General features: G+C 40.0%; 1 protein-coding gene and 1 pseudogene across 1 annotated transcript in view; both read left to right on the forward strand.

The window, feature by feature from the left end:
• The window catches only part of LOC127438049 (zinc finger protein 431-like), a 102,979-nt gene that overhangs the window by 56,900 nt on the left and 22,233 nt on the right, over positions 1 to 23,846 (forward strand). Inside the window, exon 10 of the mRNA XM_051693335.1 lies at positions 5,520 to 6,920. Within this exon, the coding sequence (XP_051549295.1) occupies positions 5,520 to 6,469 (950 nt within the window). The 3' untranslated portion in view covers positions 6,470 to 6,920. The remainder of the gene's footprint in view (positions 1 to 5,519; positions 6,921 to 23,846) is intronic.
• Positions 14,898 to 23,846, forward strand: part of LOC127438050 (zinc finger protein 234-like) — a 173,643-nt pseudogene continuing 164,694 nt past the window's right edge.

Below are 23,846 nucleotides of genomic sequence, written 5' to 3' on the forward strand. Positions count from 1 at the left end.
GGTGAACACTTGTTCATCGTGTGGATTTAAATCAGGTTTTTGTTCTTGCCAGTATTTCTACTGTATGAAATGTTCAAGCTGGGACGTGTAATTTAATGTGTTGTTTCATTTATTCCTTTAATGTGTTGTATAGAGTGTGCTGCTGATTCTACATGAAATTATGAGAAATGAAATATTCTGCAAAATCTAGTTTTAACTTTTTCAGATGTTTTTCAGTGCAGTTAATTTGTTAAAACATTGTGTAATGTTTGTATTATGTCTTTAACGCATAAACTCAAAGGTACACTAATTAAAATGTTCCACATTAAAAACAGTTTTAGTGCTTTTGGATGTTGCATTTGCATGTGTGGGGTTAAAGACAATATGAGAAGAAATACAATTCCAAATGTTAGTAAAGAAAACGCTGATGTCACAAAATAGTTCAGACGGGTACATGCTGTCACTTTATTTTAAGAGGTAAATATTCATGATATAAATGTTTTGTAGTTTAGTTATTAACAGTATGGGGAACATCGTTTGATATAAAGGCCTGTTAGATTTGTTTCATGTGGGATAAATAAAAGTCTTGATGATGTTTCAGTCACTGTCTGTTCATCACCAGCAGGTGTCGCTGTTCACACACTTTTTAATTTATCATTCACGACAATGAATGAATACAAGCGTTCTGCTGACTGTATACCGCCTATTTGTTTGTAAAAATTGAGTTGATATGACTTGTTTCATAAAATAATGTAGTTAATTTGCACAAAAAATAAAACATTTAGGTTCATATAATTTCCACAGAATAAAGTCAGGTCTCTTCTAATTATTCTGAAAGTCGTGTTTCATTAGTGTCAATAGCCCAACAGAAATAAAAGGCCCATCAGGCTGAAAAGCCTCTTTATTTCATGCCAATAGTTCACTGTTTTCACCTAATTCATCATGGTAATGTATTGAGATCATCTGTAAATTGCCACAGAAACACATTTCATTTGTGCGAATAGACTGAGGTAAAATACAGCGTCACCAATTTTGATATCTAGGAGGTATAAATCTCCTCACAGTATTTATTTGTATATTTGTTTTGTCTGCACATATTTATTCTTCTATTTATTGTCTTACAAAAAAAAAAAAAAAAATACAGAAAATATAGTTATAACGGTTTAATCAGCCCTAAAAGTTTACTATTTATGTATAAAGTAATTATAATACAGTGTTTTTCCAAACAGCATCATTTACAGTAAAATCAGAGGAACCCCATTCAGACTGATAAATCATCTACACTGTCTCTCTGGAGAAAAGTCAATAAAACTGAGACATTTTAATGTGATATGAGATTTAAAGTTAAGGATGGTTTGATCAACACAGTGTACTGTCGCTTTAAGAGGCTCGTTCTCTCCTCTCGGATTTGGCGGGAAGAAAAAGAAAAGAAAAGGAGGGGTTGTCTGAAATCTCTCAGAGTGGATGATGTTTTCTCTTTTGTCAACAGGACTCCGTTCTTCTTACATGGATTACTGATTTATCTGGATTTCATCTTCAACATTTGACCCGATCCTGGACTGTGACGTTCTTCATAGATCAACTGACTTTCAGAACAGGTTTGTAAATTCATTTATTTAACATAATCGGGATTCAATCGCGCTTTTATAAGAAGATAGACTACTGAAAGTCATATATGACAGATAATTTTTTATGTAGGAATGTTGTGTCATAGATGTACTTTTATCATTGTTATTATGTCACATATTCTGTTAATACTGAATATGGATCATATTTTCAGGTTTTGAATGCAGCAGTAAACTATAGCAGGTACAACTGCACGATTATGACAAAAATCTTAATTGTTGATGAATTCTCTTGTTATTCTAATGGCGACTATTAATTTAAAAAATATTTATATAATAAATGAATTAATTTTAAATAGTTAATAATTGTAAATTTAAATTAAATTACTTATTTTTTGTTGGGCATCTTCTTGCCATATTCTATATGTGAGCTACAAATCCAGAACAAGCTGATAACTCCTGAATTAATTTATTGCATGAAAAACAAAAGTGTTATTCATTTTGAATAAATTATAGACAGAGATTGAAGGACTATGTTGTCTTTACTGTTATGTTAGACTCATTTAAACTCCTAAACTTTTACACACAACGGACAGAAAATATGTTGTAAATAAAAACTTCTGATGCAATGGGAGCAGATCTAAATGGAGTGCTGTAACTTCACAGTTTTCATGATTATTTAATTGCAGCAGCTGAAATTGAGAACTCGATTATTGTTTATTAATTATGCAGTCCTAATAGCAGAGTAAACTTCTATAGTGGTGAATGGGAGCCACTGAAAATATAATTCTTACGTTCCCGTTGCTGCAACAGTTAAAGGAAAAAACCCACAATAACATTTCCACGACTCTCCAAAAGAGGAAAATGTTAGAGAGCGGTAAATTCTAACAGTCAAAAGAAAGGAAGATATCAAATAGTGATGTTTTGTTCATAAACGATTCAGTATTTTTGAACAGATCTTTTAAGTGAACAAATTGTTGTCGTTCACTTCCATCCCCTGACTCATATTTCTAGTTCACTGACATCTCTCCCATTTGAAGTCAATGAGCTCTAGTTTGAAGCGTGAGAATACTTTGGTGGATTTTCTTGCCTGTAAAGACTGACGATAGCACGAGCCAATAGCATTCTTGTGCGGACTGTAAAGGAGTATATCATTGGTATGGAAGTGAACAATAATGATTTGTTCACTTAAAAGATCTGTTCAAAATTACTGATTCATTTACGAGCAAAACATCACTATTTGGCATCTTGGTTTTACCAAGGGATATTAATGATTAAATGAACCAATTATTCGTCATTAATAATTTGATTGTTTAAACTAATTGATCATCGATTAATAAATTAAGCACAAATGCGTTCAGTAATCATGCCAGCATATGGAGAAAAGACTGTTTATAGTCATCCACCACTAGAGGGCGCACTACACTTCCGCTTGCGCACTGCATGTCACGTTCTGTCTAAAACACAAAAGTGTATCCGTAACTTTCTTACTTGTAAAGATGAAGCGGGCTCAATGTAATGACAGAACGTTTCTCCATAAATGAACATTATGTTTATGGCATACACCATGATAGTGTTTTAAAGTACAACATGACAACAAGCGGTGTTGATCCGCCGGTTATTATATACAACGTGAGAGTTTTAATAAACTCGAATATACGTATATATCTTCTAATAATTTATTATTAACTGTTATACATTAAATAAAAAAAATCACTTATTCATACTAAACATAGCCTGAATGTATAGTATTAAAATACTATGAACTGAAAATATATTCAGAGGAAATAATACTCAGATTTTTTAAGTGTATGTATTTAAATGATAGTTAAACAGTGGGCTACATGCACATACTTTGGTGGCTGTTTCATGTTTTCAAGTTTCCTTCTACAGAAAGGAATTTTTCTCTTATGTTGAGAAAATCAGAAAGGTTTGCATTACGCCCATTTCACATATGATCCATATGCAGTATGTTTGCAGTACGTATTTTTATTCAGTGCCCATGTTAACAGGTTACAGCATTCAGACCACACGCGGATACAGTGCGGCAATGCATTGCAGAAGTGGTGCAGAAGCAGCAGTGCAGCGATTGTTTCTGCACAAGTCTGTTTTTGCTGTGCTGCACGAATTGAAGTGATAGTGCATTGTATATTTAAAGATTTTTTTTCATGTGAAATACACTACACAGCATGTTATATTGTGTGTGGGGGAGGGGGTAGACACTCGCATCTCAGCAGAAAGCGCCAATCATGTGACAGACTGGTGGTGAGAACTACACCTTACCTCACATTTGGAAAAACAAGACATAATGGATGACACTCATCTCATCGTGGAGATGGAAAAACAAAGTTCTCTTTGACCCGCACCACATACGTACTGCAAACTTTGTATAAATAATCTTTGATTGAAGAAAAATATGCATCTTGTATTTTTTGAGTTTCAAGCTGTACACCACTAACAGTTTATAATTTTTACTGTTAATGATTAATCAGTTGTTATTCATTAACATTAACGATTGTCAATTAAGGATGTTTTTAAATTTTTTTTATTTGCAATTCTAGTTTGACCCACTAAACGAATACGTTCTTCACTGAAGCAGTCAGTTGTTTGTTTGATTCAGAACGAGTTCGTGAACAAATTAAATATACTGATACACTCGATCACAAACTAAATGAATCGGTCATTAAACAGGAAGCTCTGCTGCAACCGCATGGATGATTTTTCTGATTGGTTATAAAGAGCATTTTATACAGTATATTTTTATTATATTAACCCTTGTGTGTCAATAAAAACAAGTTACTCAGAGGTCCTTGGAGGTCAAAAATGTCAGCGTCAAAAACTGCCATAATCATATTATATATTAATTTCCACTTTCAATGAGTACATTTTTTTTAACCAACATCAGTCCTGATCATAACTACCAAATATTCATTCATTTTAAGGATTTTAACTTTTAAATGCCAGTTCGTTTGCATAATGCCACTGTTACTTTTCTCTCGCTCGTGCTCTCTCTCTCTCTCACACACACAAACACACACACATTTCTAAATACTCACATACAAAACACACTCTGACATCCATACCAACACACCCACACAATTTTACCTGCATCATTTATTCAGTTGGCCTGCAGTGCTCTATAATACAGCAAACAGAGAATAGGGGAAAAGCTTGTATTTGCTCCATAGGCTAAATATGAGAAAAATAGCGCCATCTGGTGGAAAATATAAAAAATTTAATTTTAACCCAGGGCTCTGGAATGAAAGCATAATATCGTAGAATTCATGATTTTATGCTTTAATGGCACTGGGATCAAATATTGCAGTTTTAATGGGTTTCAATGGGGACATTTTTGTCCTGAAGGTCCTGAGTGTAACTATTTTGTGTACACAGTGTATTATAGATGTATTATAGGAACTGAGGTTGAAATTCCAAAATTCCCCCCAAAGTTTATGCCATTGGCATTAACACATTTATAGGAAAAACAAAAATGAAAAAGACAAAAATGTCCAAAGGTCGCACAAGGGTTAAGTATGCGCTAAAACAATCATACAGTAATACACTGATAAATGCTGTGAATATTCCCATCAGTCAACAAGAAAAGATCTGCATCCAAACAAACTGAACAACTAAAATCAGTAACGATGGAGTTTGTGAAAGAGGAGAGTGAGATCATGAGTGATCCAGAAGTCTCCAGAATTAAACATGAAGATACTGAGGAACTAATAGGTTGGTGTTCATTCTTGATTCTTCATTAATGATTCTGAGATACATTAAGGTCTCATATTTGGTGGTTGTTATCTGAACTGTCAAATAACAAATAACCAGATTTGATATTAAAATAGCAGGATTAATCTTTAGCACATCAACAATAGTATGAAAGTAGATACTTGAATCTGTTGCTTCACTTTTGTGTACTTGCACTTTTGTCTCCATTTGAATTCAATTTTTGATGATTTCATATGTTCATTGTAGACCTGATGGAAGTGAAGGAGGAAAGTCAAGAGCTGGAAATACTTTCACAGACTGAAAACAAGTTCATGCAGAAAAATACTGACAGAGCAGAAGCCAAAAACTCTTTCACCTGCAGTCAGTGTGGAAAGAGTTTCATACGTACAGGACACCTTGAGGTTCACATGAGAGTTCATAGTGGAGAGAAACCGTACACATGTAATCAGTGTGGAAAGAGATTCAGATGTAAAAGACACCTTAAGGAACACATGAGAATCCACACTGGAGAGAAACCGTACACATGTGATCAGTGTGGAAAGAGTTTTGCACATAAAAACAACTTTAAGACGCACAAAAGGATTCATACTGGAGTAAAGCCTTACACATGTGATAAGTGTGGAAAAAGTTTTGCAGATAAAAACAACTTTAAGACGCACATAAGAATTCATACTGGAGTAAAGCCTTACATGTGTGATCAGTGTGGAAAGAGTTTCACATGTAAAGCAATCCTTAAGAAACACATAATAATTCACGCTGAAAAGAAGCCATACACATGTGATCAGTGTGGAAATAGTTTTGCACAAAAACAATCCCTTACGATTCACATGAGAATGCACACTGGAGAGAAGCCGCACACATGTGAACAGTGTGGAAAGAGTTTCACACAAAAACAATCCCTTACGATTCACAAGAGAGTTCACACTGGAGAGAAACCGTACACTTGCCATCAGTGTGGAAAGAGTTTTGCACAAAAAGGAGCACTCGATGGACACATGAGAGTTCACACTGGAGAGAAGCCACACACATGTGATCTGTGTGGAAAGAGATTCAGATGTCGAAAAAGTCTTAAAAATCACATGAGAATCCACACTGGAGAGAAGCCGCACACGTGTGATCAGTGTGGGAAGAGTTTTGTTCTGTCAAAATATCTCCGTGATCATCTGCTCTCTCACACTAGGAGAAAGACCATTTAACTGTGATCAGTGTGGTAAAAATTTTATTCTGGAATCAGCCCTGAAGAAACACCTGAAAGTTCATACAAAGGAAAAGCCATATGTGTGTTCTGATTGTGGAAAGGGTTTTGCAATGCGGGACGGTTTGAAACAGCACCAGAAAACACACACCGGTGTGAAAAACCATGTATGCTTTCAGTGTGAAAAGACTTTTACCACAGCTGGTAGTTTGAAAGAGCACCAGAGAATTCACACTGGAGAAAAACCTTACAAGTGTTCACACTGTGACAAGAGATTCACTCTTTCATCTCACCTGAAAAGACATGAGAAGATCCACACTGGAGAGAAACCGTACCACTGCCCTCCATGTGGGAAGAGTTTCATCCAATCAAGTCATCTACAGACTCATATGAAAAAGCTTCATCCACAGTTCTCAGGGTGAACACTTGTTCATCGTGTGGATTTAAATCAGGTTTTTGTTCTTGCCAGTATTTCTACTGTATGAATTGTTCAAGCTGGGACATGTAATTTAATGTGTTGTTTCATTTATTCCTTTAATGTGTTGTATAGAGTGTGCTGCTGATTCTACATGAAATTATGAGAAATGAAATATTCTGCAAAATCTAGTTTTAACTTCTTCAGATGTTTTTCAATGCAGTTAATTTGTTAAAATGTTGTGTAATGTTTGTATTATGTCTTTAATGTGTAGACTCAAAGGTACACTAATTAAAATGTTCCACATTAAAAACAGTTTTAGTGCTTTTGGATGTTGCATTTGCATGTGTGGGGTTAAAGACAATATGAGAAGAAATAAAATTCCAAATGTTAGTAAAGAAAACGCTGCCGTCACAAAATAGTTCAGATGAGTACATGCTGTCACTTTATTTTAAGAGGTGAATATTCATGATTTAAATGTTTTGTAAAAAAAAGTTTAATTATTAACAGTATGGGGAACATCGTTTGATATAAAGGCCTGTTAGATTTGTTTCATGTGGGATAAATAAAAGTCTTGATGATGTTTCAGTCACTGTCTGTTCATCACCAGCAGGTGTCGCTGTTCACACACTTTTTATTTATCATTCACGACAATGAATGAATACAAGTGTCCTGCTGACTGTATACCGCCTATTTGTTTCTAAAAATTGAGTTGATATGACTTGTTTCATAAACTCTTTCTTAGAAAATAATTTGGCCATTTTGCATAAAATAAAAAACATTGAATTTAGAAATAAAAGAATATAAAAAAATATTTGTTAAGACTACAAACAAACTACCAATTAGATTCTGATAGGAGGTGTACTGAATTGGAGGTGTACCTGTCAATGTATTTTAAGGCCTACCTTCAAAGTCAGTGTCTCTTTGCTTGACATCATAGGAAAATCAAAAGAAATCAGCCAAGACATCAGAAAAAAATTGAGGAACTCCACAAGTCTGGTTAATCCTTGGGAGCAATTTCCAAATGCCTGAAGGTACCACGTTCGTCTGTACAAGCAAAAGTACGCAAGTGTAAACACCACTGGACCACGCAGCCATCATACGACTTGAGAAGTAGATGCATTCAGTCTCCTAGAGATGAATGTAATTTGGTGCAAAAAGTGCAAATAAATCCTAGAACAACAGCAAAGGACCTTGTGAAGATGCTGGAGGAAACAGGTAGACAAGTATCTATATCCACAGTAAAATGAGTCCTATATCGACATAACCTGAAAGGCTGTTCAGCAAGGAAGAAGCCACTGCTCCAAAACCACCATAAAAAAGCCAGACAACAGTTTGCAAGTGCACATGGGGGCAAAGATCTTACTTTTTGGAGAAATTTCCTCTGGTCTGATGAAACAAAAATTGAACTGTTTGGTCATAATGACCATCGTTATGTTTGGAGGAAAAAGGGTGAGGCTTGCAAGCCGAAGAACACCATCCCAACCGTGAAGCATGGGGGTGGCAGCATCATGTTGTGGGGGTGATTTGCTGCAGGAGGGACTGGTGCACTTCACAAAATAGATGGCATCATGAAGAAGGACAATTATGTGGATATATTGAAGCAAAATCTCAAGACATCAGCCAGGAAGTTAAAGTTTGGTCGCAAATGAGTCTTCCAAATGGACAGTGACCCCAAGCATATCTCCAAAGTTGTGGTATAATGGCTTAAGGACAACAAAGTCAAGGTATTTGAGTGGCCATCACAAAGCCTTGACCTCAGTCTTTTAGAAAATTTGTGGGCAGAACTGAAAAAGCGTGTGCGAGCAAGGAGGCCTACAAACCTGACTCAGTTACACCAGTTCTGTCTGGAGGAATGGGACAAAATTTCAGCAACTTATTGTGATTTTCACAAAAACAATTTAAAGGCAATGCTACTAAATGCTAACAAAGTGTATGTAAACTTCTGACCCACTGGGAATGTGATGAAAGAAATAAAAGCTGAAATAAATCATTCTCTCTACTATTATTCTGACATTTCACATTCTTAAAATAAAGTAGTGATCCTAACTGACCTAAGACAGGGAATGTCTTTCAACCAGAAATACATTCTTGAGAAAGTCAGAGTTTCAACCAATCACGTCATCTACAGAGTCATATGAAAAAGCTTCATCCAGAGTTGTCAAAGTGAGCTAAGTTCATATTCAAGCTTTGAATACTTTTAGTGAAGCTTGTCCTTGTTAATCAAAGCAAATTTAGAGCTCACAGTGTTATTTCAGAAAACTATTGTGTTGTTGTGAAATGGCCGAAGTTTTGTAGAGATAATTGAATTTTATTTGAGACCATGAGACCATTAAGAGACTGAACGAGTTTTATGGTGTTAGAAACTTTTACAGTGTGGATGTAAATCAGGTTTCTGTTCATGCCAGTATTTGTAAGATTTGTCTATCAAGTTTGGACATGCTAGTTCTGGCTTTAAAAGGGAGCATTAAAGGAACATTCCAGGTTCAGTACAAGTTAAGCTCAATCGACAGTGTTAGTGGCATAATGTTGATAACCACAAAAATAAATTTTGACTCGTTCCTCCTTTTCTTAAAAAAAAAAAAAAGAAAAGAAAGAAGCAAAAATCAAGGTTACAGTGTGGCACTTACTGTCAGGGTTCAGCCACTTCTGTGGGTTGTGTTTATAGCCTTTGTGGCTGAACTCTAACACTCATGTTTCATGTCTTGTTATTTGTGGTCTGGGTTGTGCATTGCTTTGTTTTTACTTTGTGGTGTGCACTCATGTCTTGTCTAGTCTTTGTCTTGTGTGAGAATACCTTATTGACATTTTGAACTGGCCTTCAAGGACTCAGCAGAAATGGGTAGCCTATTTTTCCTGTCTCCTAAACCCAGGTGATCGATTGGGGACCGTCTGACCCATCACAAATGCCCCTGTACTCTCCGTGAAGGGGAGAGGGACATGAGAGTATTTGCCAGTGACATCCTCCTCATTGCGGATGGGCTAGATTACAACGATTCCACTCTCAAGGACCCTTTGAACACCTGCCTTGAGAGTCCCCTGGGTGCTTGGGAGATGAGAAGTTTGGCGAACTTGTCGTTTGAGGGGTTTGTGAGCTACTTGTCCCACTGGGTGCACTGGATTACCCCCAACTACGGACAACCCCCTGAAATTGAAAACACCACCATGTTCCTGCGAGCGATGCAGGTGCCAGACCTCCGATGAATCCTAAACAAAGGAGGAGAAAGAGCAAGGGCTCATCTGGACTGTTTTCTTTTTCTGAGCCCATCACTGACCACCAGGAGGCCATTCCCGCAGTAGTGCTTACAGCCGTCCAGAAGAGGAGGAGGAGGAGAAGGGCCCCTGATCCCCAGTCGCTGCCAGCCCAGTCGTTGCCAGCTCCCTCGGCCATGGAGGCCATTCCCCTGCCACTGTTAGCATTCTTGGCCATGGAGGCCATTCCCCTGCCAGTGCCAACTCCCTCGGCCATGGAGGCCATTCCCCTGACGCTGTCAGATCCCTTGGTCACGAAGGCCATTCTGATGACAGCCCCCTCAGCCACGGAGGCTGTTCCCCTGCCGTTACCAGCACTCCTGGCCACAGAGACCATTCCCCAGCCGCTGCCAGCACTTCTGTCTTTAGAGGTCGGTATAAAGATCTTACTTTTTGGAGAAATTTCCTCTGGTCTGATGAAACAAAAATTGAACTGTTTGACCATAATGACCATCGTTATGTTTAGAGGAAAAAGGGTGAGGCTTGCAAGCCGAAGAACACCATCCCAACCATGAAGCATGGGGGTGGCAGCATCATGTTGTGGGGGTGCTTTGCTGCAGGAGGGACTGGTGCACTTCACAAAATAGATGGCATCATGAAGAAGGAAAATTATGTGGATATATTGAAGCAACATCTCAAGACATCAGCCAGGAAGTTAAAGCTCGTTCCAAATGGACAATGACCCCAAGCATATCTCCAAAGTTGTGGTAAAATGGCTAAAGGACAACAAAGTCAAGGTATTGGAGTGGCCATCACAAAGCCCTGACCTCAGTCTGAATTTGTGGGCAGAACTGAAAAAGCGTGTGCGAGCAAGGAGGCCTACAAACCTGACTCAGTTACATCAGTTCTGTCTGGAGGAATGGGCCAACATTTCAGAAACTTTTTGTGATTTTCACAGTAAGTTTGATCCAAGTTAAACAATTTAAAGGCAATGCTACCAAATACTAACAAAGTGTATGTAAACTTCTGACTTACTGGGAATGTGATGAAAGAAATAAAAGCTGAAATAAATCATTCTCTCTACTATTATTCTGACATTTCACTTTCTCAAAATAAAGTAGTGATCCTAACTGACCTAAGACAGGGAATGTTTTCTACTATTAAATGTCAGGAATTGTGAAAACCTGAGTTTAATTGTATTTGGCTAAGGTGTATGTAAACTTCTGACTTCAACTTATGGCCGGACCCAAACACTGTATTTCTCACAGCAATCATTTAAATTCATTTAATTTCCACAGAATAAAGTCAGGTCTCTTCTAATTATTCTGAAAGTCGTGTTTCATTAGTGTCAATAGCCCAACAGAAATAAAAGGCCCATCAGGCTGAAAAGCCTCTTTATTTCATCCCAATAGTTCACTGTTTTCACCTAATTCATTATGGTAATACATTAAGATCTCTTTTAAATTGCGCATAAAGCACATTTAATCTGTTAAAATTGCAAATACAATTTTACCAATTTTTATAGGCGATATAGGTGTTTATTTGTAGATTTTTATTTGTCTATTTATTTTCACCCAGATAGCAAACATACGTCTTCGAGATGTCTGTTGTAGATATTACAATCTGGAAAGCATTGCTTTTTAATTAACTGCTAAACATCTTAAAAAGATCAGATTTACAAACATTCAAAATCATAAATGTCTCAAAGACATCTGCCGAATGTTTTAATGACGTCTGAGATTAAACGTCTTACACTTGCAGATGAGCAAACCTAAAAAATACATATTCCAGATGTAAACACCTCAAATAGATGTCGCTATCAGGGTAGTGTACTGTCGCTTTAAGAGGCTCGTTCTCTCCTCTCGGATTTGGCGGGAAGAAAAGAAAAGGAAAAAAATGGAGGGGATGTCTCAAATCTCTCAGAGTGGATCATGTTTTCCCTTTTGTCAACAGGGCTCCGTTCTTCTTACATGGATTACTGATTTTTCTGGATTTCATCGTTTGAACATTTGACCCGATCCTGGACTTGACGTTCTTCATAGATCATCTGACTTTCATAACAGGTTTGTAAGTTCAAACCTGCTTAGGAACTCCCAAACATTTATTTAACTTAATCAGGGTTAGACCCGGTGTTGCCATGTCTGCTTATTACAAGTGGATTCGGGCTTGTTTTTTTCACAAAGTCTCTCATAAATATAGGAAGTCGCGGGTTGCGTTTTTTTGGGCTTGTTGATGTTTGGACATCCAGAGCAAAATAAAGTGCAACCCATGACTAACAGCAGCTGTCAAATAACCCCATATACTGTTAAAGCCGCACTTTACATCAGTGGTGTCAAACGCACATCCAGTGGAAGAGTCAATTGGCTTCTCCATTAATACAGATTTGATTTTACCATGCAGTTTATGTTTATTCAAGCCTGTGCGTTCACATTTGATTTCAGCTGGTTTATTACAGCTAAAGCCAGGGAGGCCACTCTTTTTGACCTATGAATTTCCATGTCTTTTTCTCATCCAAAACAACTTACTCAAAATAATGATTCACTGACAAATGAGACATCATTATGGATTGGCAAATTGTACTGTACACAAGCAATTTCAAGCTCATGAAATATTTAGAGAAAAATGTTACATATTCATTATAGACATTTAATATTTCAATATTCCTATGATATTTTCAGGTTTTCAAGTACCGGAATGCTTTTAAGAGCAATAACTGTGTCAGTTATTAAAGCAGTACAAAGTTGATTCAGGTCTTTATTAACTCCTGAAGAACATGTGCATGCACTGTGTGTAAAAAAACAAGATTTAACAAAATATAATCTGCCCGCATAACGTGACATTTAGTCCAAACGGGCTAATGTTGATCTATTCTTCTGATCAGTGATTAAGACAATGAGACCCTCCACATGATCAGATGGCACATGTACGTGTTTGAGTATATTTCAATTGGAAAGCATCACAATCTATTTAACATTTGATAAACATCTGAAAATATCATTTTTATGTTCCTGTTTGCTCCAGTTCTTTGCTTTTGCTAACAACTGCCATTGTTTTGCAATTAAATACAGTTTTATCTTTTGCAATACTTAAAATTTATCTTGCAATAGCTTATGATACTTAAACACTCTGCAGTGCTGATGTGTCTTAGTAGATTTATAGACATGCACATTTTAATAAATTATATTTAGACTTGTTTTCGGTTGTGAATGACTCTTCCTTATGTTCAATGCAATTACTTGTTAAAAACGTTAAAAGATGCTGTTTTGTCGCCATCTACTGGCACAATGCGTAATGTGCAAGAATGTGCAGAAGTTGTCAAATGAATCAGTGAAGGAATCCGAACTTATATTTTTGGTGAACAGATTGAAAAGACTCAAGTCGTCGGGATAAATCAAAATCCAATTTTGCCACCAATGCCAAATTTGCTGTCACTCCCACAGCAGCTATATTTGAAACTCGATTGCAGCAGTGGTGATGAAACAGGGGGCTATGGAGCAATGAGTTTGTGAAAGAGGAGAATGAGATCATGAGTGATCCAGAAGTCTCCAGAATTAAACATGAAGATACTGAGGAACTAATAGGTTGGTGTCCATTCTTGATTCTTCATTAATGATTCTGAGATACATTAAGGTCTCATATTTGGTGGTTGTTATCTGAGCTGTCAAATAACAAATAACCAGATTTGATATTAAAATAACAGGATTAATCTTTAGCACATCAACAATAGTATGAAAGTAGATAATTGAGACTGTTGCTTCACTTTTGTGTATTTGCACATTTGTCTCCATTTAAATTAAATTTTTGATGATTTCATATGTTCATTGTAGATCTGATGGAAGTGAAGGAGGAAAGTCAAGAGCTGGAAATACTTTCACAGACTGAAAACAAGTTCAAACAGAAAAATACTGACAGAACAGAAGCCAAAAACTCTTTCACCTGCAGTCAGTGTGGAAAGAGCTTCACACATGAAGAAGCTCTTAAGAGCCACATGAGAATGCACACTGGAGAGAAACCTTTTGCATGTTATGAGTGTGGAAAGAGTTGCACACGTAAAAGAGACCTTAATCGCCACATGAGAGTTCACACTGGAGAGAAGCCATACACATGTGATCAGTGTGGAAAGAGTTTCACACGTAAAGAAAGCTTTAAAATGCACATAAGAATTCATACTGGAGAGAAACCCCACACGTGTGATCAGTGTGGAAAGAGTTTCACATGTAAAGCAATCCTTAAGAAACACATAATAATTCACGCTGAAAAGAAGCCATACACATGTGATCAGTGTGGAAAGAGTTTTGCACAAAAAGGAGCACTCGATGGACACATGAGAATCCACACTGGAGAGAAGCCGCACACATGTGATCAGTGTGGAAAGAGTTTTGCACAAAAACAATCCCTTATGAGACACATGATAGTTCACACTGAAGAGAAACCGCACTCATGTCACCAGTGTGGAAAAAGATTCAAATGTGAAGTAATACTTAAGAATCACATGAGAATTCACACTGGAGAGAAACCGTACACATGTGATCAGTGTGGAAAGAGTTTCACATGGTCAAAATGTCTCCGCGATCATCTGCTCTCTCACATAGGAGAAAGACCATTTTACAGTGATCAGTGTGGTAAAATTTTTATTGTGGAATCAGCCCTGAAGAAACACCTGAAAGTTCATACAAAGGAGAAGCATCACGTCTGTTCTATTTGTGGAAAGAGTTTTTCATTGCTGAACAATTTGAAGGTGCACCAGAAAACACACACCGGTGTGAAGGATCATGTGTGCTTTCAATGTGGGAAGACTTTTACTACAGCCGGTTATTTAAAATATCACCGGAGAATCCACACTGGAGAAAAACCTTACAAGTGTTCACACTGTGACAAGAGATTCACTCTGTCGTCTCTCCTGAAAAGACATGAGAAGATCCACACTAGAGAGAAACCGTACCACTGCCCTCCATGTGGGAAGAGTTTCAACCAATCAAGTCATCTACAGAGTCATATGAAAAAGCTTCATCCAGAGTTGTCAAAGTGAGCTAAGTTCATATTCAGGCTTTGAATACTTTTAGTGAAGCTTGTCCTTGTTAATCAAAGCAAATTTAGAGCTCACAGTGTTATTTCAGAAAACTATTTTGTTGTTGTGAAATGGCCGAAATTTTGTAGAGATAATTGAATTTTATTTGAGACCATGAGACCATTAAGAGACTGAACAAGTTTTATGGTGTTGGAAACTTTTACGGTGTGGATGTAAATCAGGTTTTTGTTCATGCCAGTATTTGTATGATTTGTCTATCAAGTTTGGACATGCTAGTTCTGGCTTTAAAAGGGAGCATTAAAGGAACGTTCCAGGTTCAGTACAAGTTAAGCTCAATCGACAGCGTTAGTGGCATAATGTTGATAACGACAAAAATAAATTTCAACTTGTTCCTCCTTTTCTTAAAAAAAAAAAAAAAGAAAGAAGCAAAAATCAAGGTTACAAAGAGGCACTTACTGTCAGGGTTCAGCCACTTCTGTGGGTTGTGATTATAGCCTTTGTGGCTGAACTCTAACACTCATGTTTCATGTCTTGTTATTTGTGGTCTGGGTTGTGCATTGCTTTGTTTTTACTTTGTGGTGTGCACTCATGTCTTGTCTAGTCTGTGTCTTGTGTGAGAATAACTTATTGACATTTTAAACTGGCCTTCAAGGACTCAGCAGAAATGGGTAGCCTATTTTTCCTGTCTCCTAAACCCAGGTGATCGATTGGGGACCGTCTGACCCATCACAAATGCCTCTGTACTCTCCGTGAAGGGGAGAGGGACACGAGAGTATTTGCCAGTGAAATCCTCCTCGTTGCGGACGGGCTAGATTACAACGATTCCGCTCTCAAGGACCCTTTTAACACCTGCCTTGAGAGTCTCCTGGGTGCTTGGGAGATGAGAAGTCTGGTGACCTTGTCGTTTGAGGGGTTTGTGAGCTACTTGTCCCACTGGGTGCACTGGATTACCCCCAACTACGGACAACCCCCCGAAATTGAAAACACTACCATGTTCCTGCAGGCGCCAGAACTCCGATGAATCCTAAACAAAGGAGGAGAAAGAGCAAGGGCTCATCTGGACTGTTTTCTTTTTCTGAGCCCATCACTGACCAACAGAAGGTGGCTGATCCCGCTGCCGACCACCTGGAGGTGGCGGCCATTCCCGCAGTAGGGCTTACAGCCGTCCAGAAGAGGAGGAGGAGGAGGAGAAGGGCCCCTGATCCCCAGTCGCTGCCAACCCAGTCGTTGCCAGCTCCCTCGGCCATGGAGGCCGTTCCCCTGCCACTGTTAGCATTCTTGGCCATGGAGGCCATTCCCCTGCCAGTGCCAACTCCCTCAGCCATGGAGGCCATTCCCCTGATGCTGTCAGCTCCCTTTGTCACGAAGGCCATTCCGCTGACAGCCCCTCGGCCACGGAGGCTGTTCCCCTGCTGTTACCAGCACTCCTGGCCACAGAGACCATTCCCCAGCCGCTGACAGCACTTCCATCTGTAGAGGTCGGTGTGCCGGTCGAACTTGCCAACTCTCACCTCGCTACCGCCCTCCTCTGTGTCTGGGCAGTGGTAGTAACTGAAATCTCCCCTGCGGCCGCCGCTGATCCTAAACTCTACCCTGCGGCTGACGCTGACCCTGATCTCTCCCCTGCAGCTGCTGCTGACTCTGATCTCTTCCCTGCGGCTGCCGCCGACCCTGAAATCTTCCCTGTGGCTGTTCCTGACCTCTCCCCAGGGGCCATTACCCTGCCTGCCTTGCCTGACGTCATCCCTGTCCTAAGCCTGCCTGACCTCATCCCGTTGCTGGACCCCGCTCCATTCCTGGAGCCGCCCCCCTGGCCGCCTGACCCCGTCCCCTCTCTGAATCCCCTTCCTTGGTTTCCCCAACCCTTCCCCCCTTGGCTGATGTCACTGGCTCTGCCCTGGTCTGTCCCACCAGGCAGGGTTGGGAGGGTTACTTTTTAAATTTATTCCACTACAGATTACAGAATACATGCTGTAAAATGTAATTTGTAACATATTCCGTTAAATGTCTCAAGTAACATATTCTAAATGCTTTGGATTGCTTCTTCAGCACTGGTAGATTTTTTCGCTTGTTTTCACTATAAAAACTCTGCCAGTACAGTTAGACAAAATACACGTTAAAAACACATACTCTGAAAAACCCAAATATCTTATGCAGTGTTGTTTCTAAAACAAGATAAATCAAATTGATCTTGTTTTAAGGATTTTTAGATATTTTTACAGGAAAACAATGCAAAAATTATTATTAAGAATACAATTTTGCCCTAATATCAAAGGTCTTACTAGAAAAAAAGAAATTATTATCCAACATGAATTTTCTTGTGTTCATAGCCTTTGTGGCTGAACTCTGACACTCATGTTTCATGTCTCGTTATTTGTGGTCTGGGTTGTGCATTGCATTGTTTTTCCTTTTCAGTGTGCTTTTCAATCATGACTTGAATATTCTGTGTCTTGTGTGAGAATACATGGCTTGCCTTATTGGCCTTGTCATGTGTTCTCTTTTCTTGTTTTTTTTTTTTTTTTTTTTTTTTTTTTGGCATGAGTGCATATTGCTCTCTTGTCACCCTGGCTGCATGCACTCATGTCAGTTGTTTGTGTCTGTTGTTTGTGTAAGTGTGTAGCTTTGTTTTGGGTTCTCATTGCCATGCAATCCTCTGTCTTGAGTGATAACCCCACTCTGTAATCTTGTTATTAGTTGCACCTGCCGTCCTTGTTAAACTGTTTGATTTCTCTCCCTATTTAGTCTCCTCGTGTGCTCTGTCCTGTGCCAGTTTGTCTTGTTACCTCACCAGTCTGTTCCTGTTGGTTGTGTTCCTTCTCTCTGTCTGTCCCAGCCCTGCCTGTCTAGAAGACTGTTGTCCTGGACTGTGTGTCTCCCTTAGGGTGTAGTTTTAGTTTGTTTTTGTTATTTAATAAAACCCCATCACTCTGTCCTTGAGTCCTGCCTTCTTTCTTCATTCACGCTCTGTGTGAATGTGACACTTACAATGGAAGTCAATGGGGCCAATTTTTGTAGGGTTTAAACAGAAATTTGAAGCTTATAATTTTATAAAAGCATTTAAATTAATTCTTCTGTTTAAAAAAAAGTATTATTTGCGCTGTGAAGTTGTTTAAATTGTCATTTTTACATTTTTAGGGTTTGTTTACATTAAATCGTCATGTTAAAGTTGTAAAATTGGTTATAACTTTAAACAGAAAAGGTTTATAAGTGATTTTATCACACTTAAATCATGTTTACACGCATATCCTTTGTCTAATGTCCTTTATGTCTCTTTGTGGCTAAACTTTTGAAACTTTCAAAAATTGTCTCTCATTCACTTCCATTGTGTCTCACTATAACAGATTTTTGCTTTTTTTTAAAGAAAAGGAGGAACGAGGCAAAATTCATTTTTGTGGCAATCAACATTATACCACAAATGCTGTCGATTGAGCTTAACTTGCACTGAACACAGAACATTCCTTAAAAGCTGAAGTATGAAATTTAATTGGCACTAGCGCCACCGAACGGAATTGCAATAATAAATGTTTTCAAAACAACATTCCGAATACGCCCCTCGTCTGCAATTGGTGAAACCGTCTGATAGTCCCGCCCCCAACTAATGCCATTGTTCGAGTAACGCTGGTAGGCGGGGTCTAAGCAGGTGCTAAAAACAAGCACAATAATTTTCATAGCATCACAGAGACACAGTGTTTACGGTTTTCGAGAAAATTAACATGAATGGCTTACTTATAGTTGTCTCTGCGTATTAAGCTGGAATAGAAGAATATATGACACTGAAAAAGATACAATGCTTAGATTTAATTTCATTTATTTGTCTTATATCAAAGGCCATGTTACATTTTTTTTCATTTATTCATTTAATGAGTTGTATAGAGTGTGCTGCTGAGTGTACTTGAAACTGACCCTTTGCTAAGCCCCGCCTTAAAGGTGCAGTATGTAAAATTCAGAAACCCTTGTTATTAATGATACCTGTGGCCGTTAAGTGAACTGCAGCCAGCTACCTGTTGCTCATGCTCGCGCTCGTGCACACACGCCATAGGAATGTGAGCGACGAGCATCAGCCAAAACAATGTCGTAACATACAAAGAGACTGAACGTGATTCACCTGCATCATGCTGACAGATGAGGTAGCATAATTATAAAATTAGTATAAAGAGAAGATTGTTGAAATTATTTGAAAGTTATGAAGCAAGGTAGCTTGCAATTCGTCAGCATTAGCAGGCAAGATCAAGTTAGCTAAAATGACACAGATCAATCCTTATGACACTATATTTCACATGCTTTGCAGTTATGTAAGCTTACCTGTCCAATAAGAAGAATGCCAATTCAGGGTCAGTTTTGATCCCCAAAACCGAACGAAGGTCCCTCCAGGAATAAAATGCCCTGCTGATGTTCAATCTAGTTTTGCTCGACCACGATCACATTCCCACTTAGCCAGACGGGATTCAGTAGATAAATGTTTTTTTGTGTGTGTGTGTTTTTAGCTTACTCATAGTTTGTGTAGGAGTCGGTGTTGTGCTGGGAGCTAGATGTTTGCTGGATTCCATCTCTAAGATAACATTACCTAGTGTTGCAGTTTGTTGTCGCTGTTGAATAGCGGAAGAGAAGCACTGAGGCAAGGCTCTCGGGAGCACGCATAAACGTCACATCCTTTGGATTTTTCAATCAAAACCAACCTGCTCCATTCGCATGAAAATCAGTCTACAGGCTTAAATAGGCAACCTAAGAAATTAAACCCGGGAAGGGCAAATTTTTTAAGTTGCGTTACAAGCCGTTCACACATTGGCAAAAAAAGGTGAATATTACATGAAAATTGTTACATACTGCACATTTAATCTCCGTTTATACCACCAGCGTCTTGACACGATCCCATTCATTTTCCATGAGAGCATAGCAACTTCTGGCGACATGAGCTGCCGCGGCCGTTGGTGACAGAAATCGCCATGGAGAGCGACATGACGAGAATTTTTTTTCCCCACTTTATGCAAATGACGAGCGACATTCGTGAATGACTACCAATGAGAGTGAAGACAGCGGAGCTCACATCATCTGCCTCCTGGCAGACTGGAGACGAGTGCAAGCAAGACAGAGGAGAAGTTTCAGCGTTGTGAGGGATTTTTACTTGTCTGTAACCATATGCATGGATATAATAAAATAATGATGTGTGGAAAAGCATATCAGAAACTGTCTGCATTCCGAGTGAGTTTGATTCATCCATTCATTATAGATTGATTACCTTGTAAATGATTTAATGAACTGAACACTGCTGCACATTTTATAAAACTCTCTACATTGCAGAATGTATATTTTTATAGACAAGAGAACTGATTCCTTATCAAATTGTAATGATATTTTAATTTCACCTGTATTAGGTCTCATCTCTGATCAAATTTTCAAAAGCTATGGCCAGATGTGCAGTCCTCCAATAACGTTACAGCGACAAACAGGAGCAATGCTCCCTAGCGACACAGATCACAGAGTCTAGCCACAACAAGCCACAAAGTCGCTGGCGGTGTGAACGGGGTTTAAAAGAATTTCTGACCAATCCTGTCTTCAACTGTTGCCCTGCCGCCATTTCTCTGACAAGCATTTGCCTTTTACAATGAGAGCCTACGGGAGTGGTGTGTGTTTCAGCAATTTTAAGTGGGATTTTATCAAAATGATCCAAAAAAAAAAAAAAAACGTTGTTACTGGGTCACTTGTAATAGTGACACGAGGACAGAGAGGATTTACGCAGTGTTTATTCTTTAAATAAATATTGAGAAGACCATCCTATGGATTATGGTGTGTGTCACGGTCCTGTCACCATGTCAGGTTGGGTTTCTGCCTGACGGGACCGTGGCAGTATTGTCCTGTCTCGTGTTTTGTGTACCTTCTTTGTGTGAGCGCATGGGTCCAGTTGTTAGTTACCACTGTGCGCAAGTTACCGCCATGCGCTCTCCAGTGATGTCATGGTCCTGTCACCCTGTCAGGTTGGGTTTTGTCTGATGAGGACCGTGGTATCATCGTCCTCTGTCTGTCTTATGTTTCGTGTACATGCTTTGTGTGGGCGCATGGGTCCGGTAGTTGGATACCGCCATGTGTGAATTACTGCCGTGTGCCCTCCGGTGATGTCATGGTACTGTCACCCTGCCAGGTTGAGTTTTTGTCTGACGAGGACCGTGGAATCATCGTTCCCTGTCTGTTTTGGTCAAAGCATGTTTATGTTTTGCCCTCATGTGTTTCAGGTGCCGCTGGCATGCGGAATCAGCGTTTCCATGGCAACCCTGATCATGACAACTTTCAGCTGTGAGTGGCACCTACCCCTTGTTTGTTTCGTGCTTATTTAAATCCCCTCGTATGTCATGTCCGACGTTGAATCGTTCTACGTTGTTCTATGTGATCATCAATGTTTAATTTTTAACATCAATGTTAATGTTTAACCTCATCAAGCATTAACCTTGCTCTCTCTGTTTAGTTGGTGCTTTCTTATGTTTCTGTTAGTTACCTTCCTGTTCACCTCACGCCAGTCCTCACTGCCCACAAATTGCCTGAGGAGGATTCCTCGTCTCTGCCCGCGTGTCGGGAAATGCCAGCCCTCCTTCGCCTGGGCTTTGCTCTGTTTGGAATATACATTTTCTGTTGTAAATAAATCCTTGAACTTTTTCCTCTGCTATTGGGTCCTGTCTCATGCTGTCTGACAGAACGATCCAACCAATCATGGACCCAGCAGAAGAATTGACTCTTCGCTCTGCCCTCTCACAGCAAGGAGCTCTGCTGGTGCATCAACAAGACCAGATCTCTGCTTCAAACCGTGCATTGGAGATGATGGCATAGCAGCTTGCGGAACTCACCGCGGTGGTCCAACAACTCCGCCCATCTCCTGATCCCGACCCGTCTCAGCACACCCCCATCAGCTTGGATGGCTCCCCATGCCCCCATCCCTTGGCGCCCAGAGGCAAGCATCCTCCCTCCAGCTCCATTCTCAGGTAAGGGGTCTGTTAGCGCCTTTCTCTCACAGTGTGCTCTGTTCTTCACTTCTCAGCCCTCTGCTCTCCCGTCGGAGAGTATGAAGGTGGCTTACATCATCCTGCACCTCACCAGAGAGTCCGCTGAGTGGGGAACCGCCATATGGGACAATGAATGCCCTTGTTGTGCCTCGTTCTTGGCATTCTGTGGGAAGCTCTGCTGAGTGTTTGATCCAGCCGTGCTGCAGTGTGATGAAACGATCACCGCCTGGGGTAGGAGGAGGAGGAGACAGATGCCTGCTCCTCTGCCACTGCCAGCGTCCATGGCCATGGAGGCCATTTCCCTGCTGCTGTCAGCACCCATGGTCACTGAGGCCGTTTCCCAGCCACTGCCCATGACCACGGAGGTCGGTCCCCTGTCACTGCCTGTGTTCACAGCTGCAGAAGCTGTTCCCCTTCCACTGTCAGTGCCCACAACCATGGAGGTCATTCCCCTGTCACTGCCTATGTTCACAGCCACAAAGGCTATTCCCCTGCCACCACCAGTACCCACGACCCACAAAGGTCGTTCCCCAGTCACTGCCTGTGTTCACAGCAGAGGAAGCTGTTCCTCAGTCACTGCCTGTGCTCACAGCCATGGAGGCTGTTCCCCAGTCCATGTCGGTCTTTACAGCCATGGAGGCTGTTCCCCTGTCACTACCAGAGCTCACGGCCACGGAGGCCATTCCCCAGTTGCAGCTGCAAGTGCTCACGGCCACGAAGGCCGTTCCCCTGCTGCAATCAGCGTCCACGCCTGAGCTATCTACAGCTCAGCCCCCTGAGCCATGCCCCCCCTGAACCCTGTCAAGCAGCTAACGCCCAGTTCTCTGCCCCCTGTCTAGCGGCTACCGCCCAGTCCTGTTTCGCCTCCATCCTGAGGCCTCCTCCCAGGCCGCCAGACACTGCCTTCGCCTTGAGGCCTCCTCCCAGGCCGCCATACCCCGCCACTTTCCTTAAACTCCCTCCCTGGTTTTCCTCCCTTTCTATGGTGTTTCCTGTTCTTTGTTAAGTGTTCATGTTGTTTATGTTTTTTTTTTTCTTTTCTTTGTTTGATGTTCCCGTTGGGATGCCAGGAGGTGTCTCTTTGAGGCAGGGTACTGTACTGTTTCTGCCTGACGAGACTGTGGCAGTATCGTCCTGTCTCGTGTTTTGTGTACTCTCTTTGTTTGAGCGCATGGGTCCAGTTTTTAGTTACCGCCGTGCGCAAGTTACCGCCGTGTACCCTCCGGTGATGTCACGGGCCTGTCACCTTGCCATGTTGAATTTTTGTCTGACAAGGACCATGGCATCATCGTTCCCTGTCTGTTGGTCAAAGCGTGTTTATGTTTTGCCCTCATGTGTTTCAGGTGCCGCTGGCATGTGGTATCAGCATTTCCATGGGAACCCATATTGTTTTCATGGGCATGCTGATCTGAGCTCTGAGGACCAGAACTGTCAGGCACAGGAACAGTTTTTTCCCTCAGGTTATCCATCTCATGTACAGTTAAAACTGCCCCATTGAGCAATAATGATGTGCAATTCGCAGTTTAGTCTTTTTATATCTATCCAACACATCAGAATCAGAATCAGAATCAGAATGAGCTTTATTGCCAAGTATGCTTACACATACAAGGAATTTGTCTTGGTGACAGGAGCTTCCAGTACACAACAATACAAAACAGCAACAAGACTTTTAAAAAATAATTAAAAATTGAATAAAAAATAAATAAATATTGAAAAGAAAAAAGTATATATTGACTACACAATAGACTATATA

Source organism: Myxocyprinus asiaticus, chromosome 49 (assembly GCF_019703515.2).
Source record: "Myxocyprinus asiaticus isolate MX2 ecotype Aquarium Trade chromosome 49, UBuf_Myxa_2, whole genome shotgun sequence".
NCBI lineage: Eukaryota > Metazoa > Chordata > Actinopteri > Cypriniformes > Catostomidae > Myxocyprinus > Myxocyprinus asiaticus.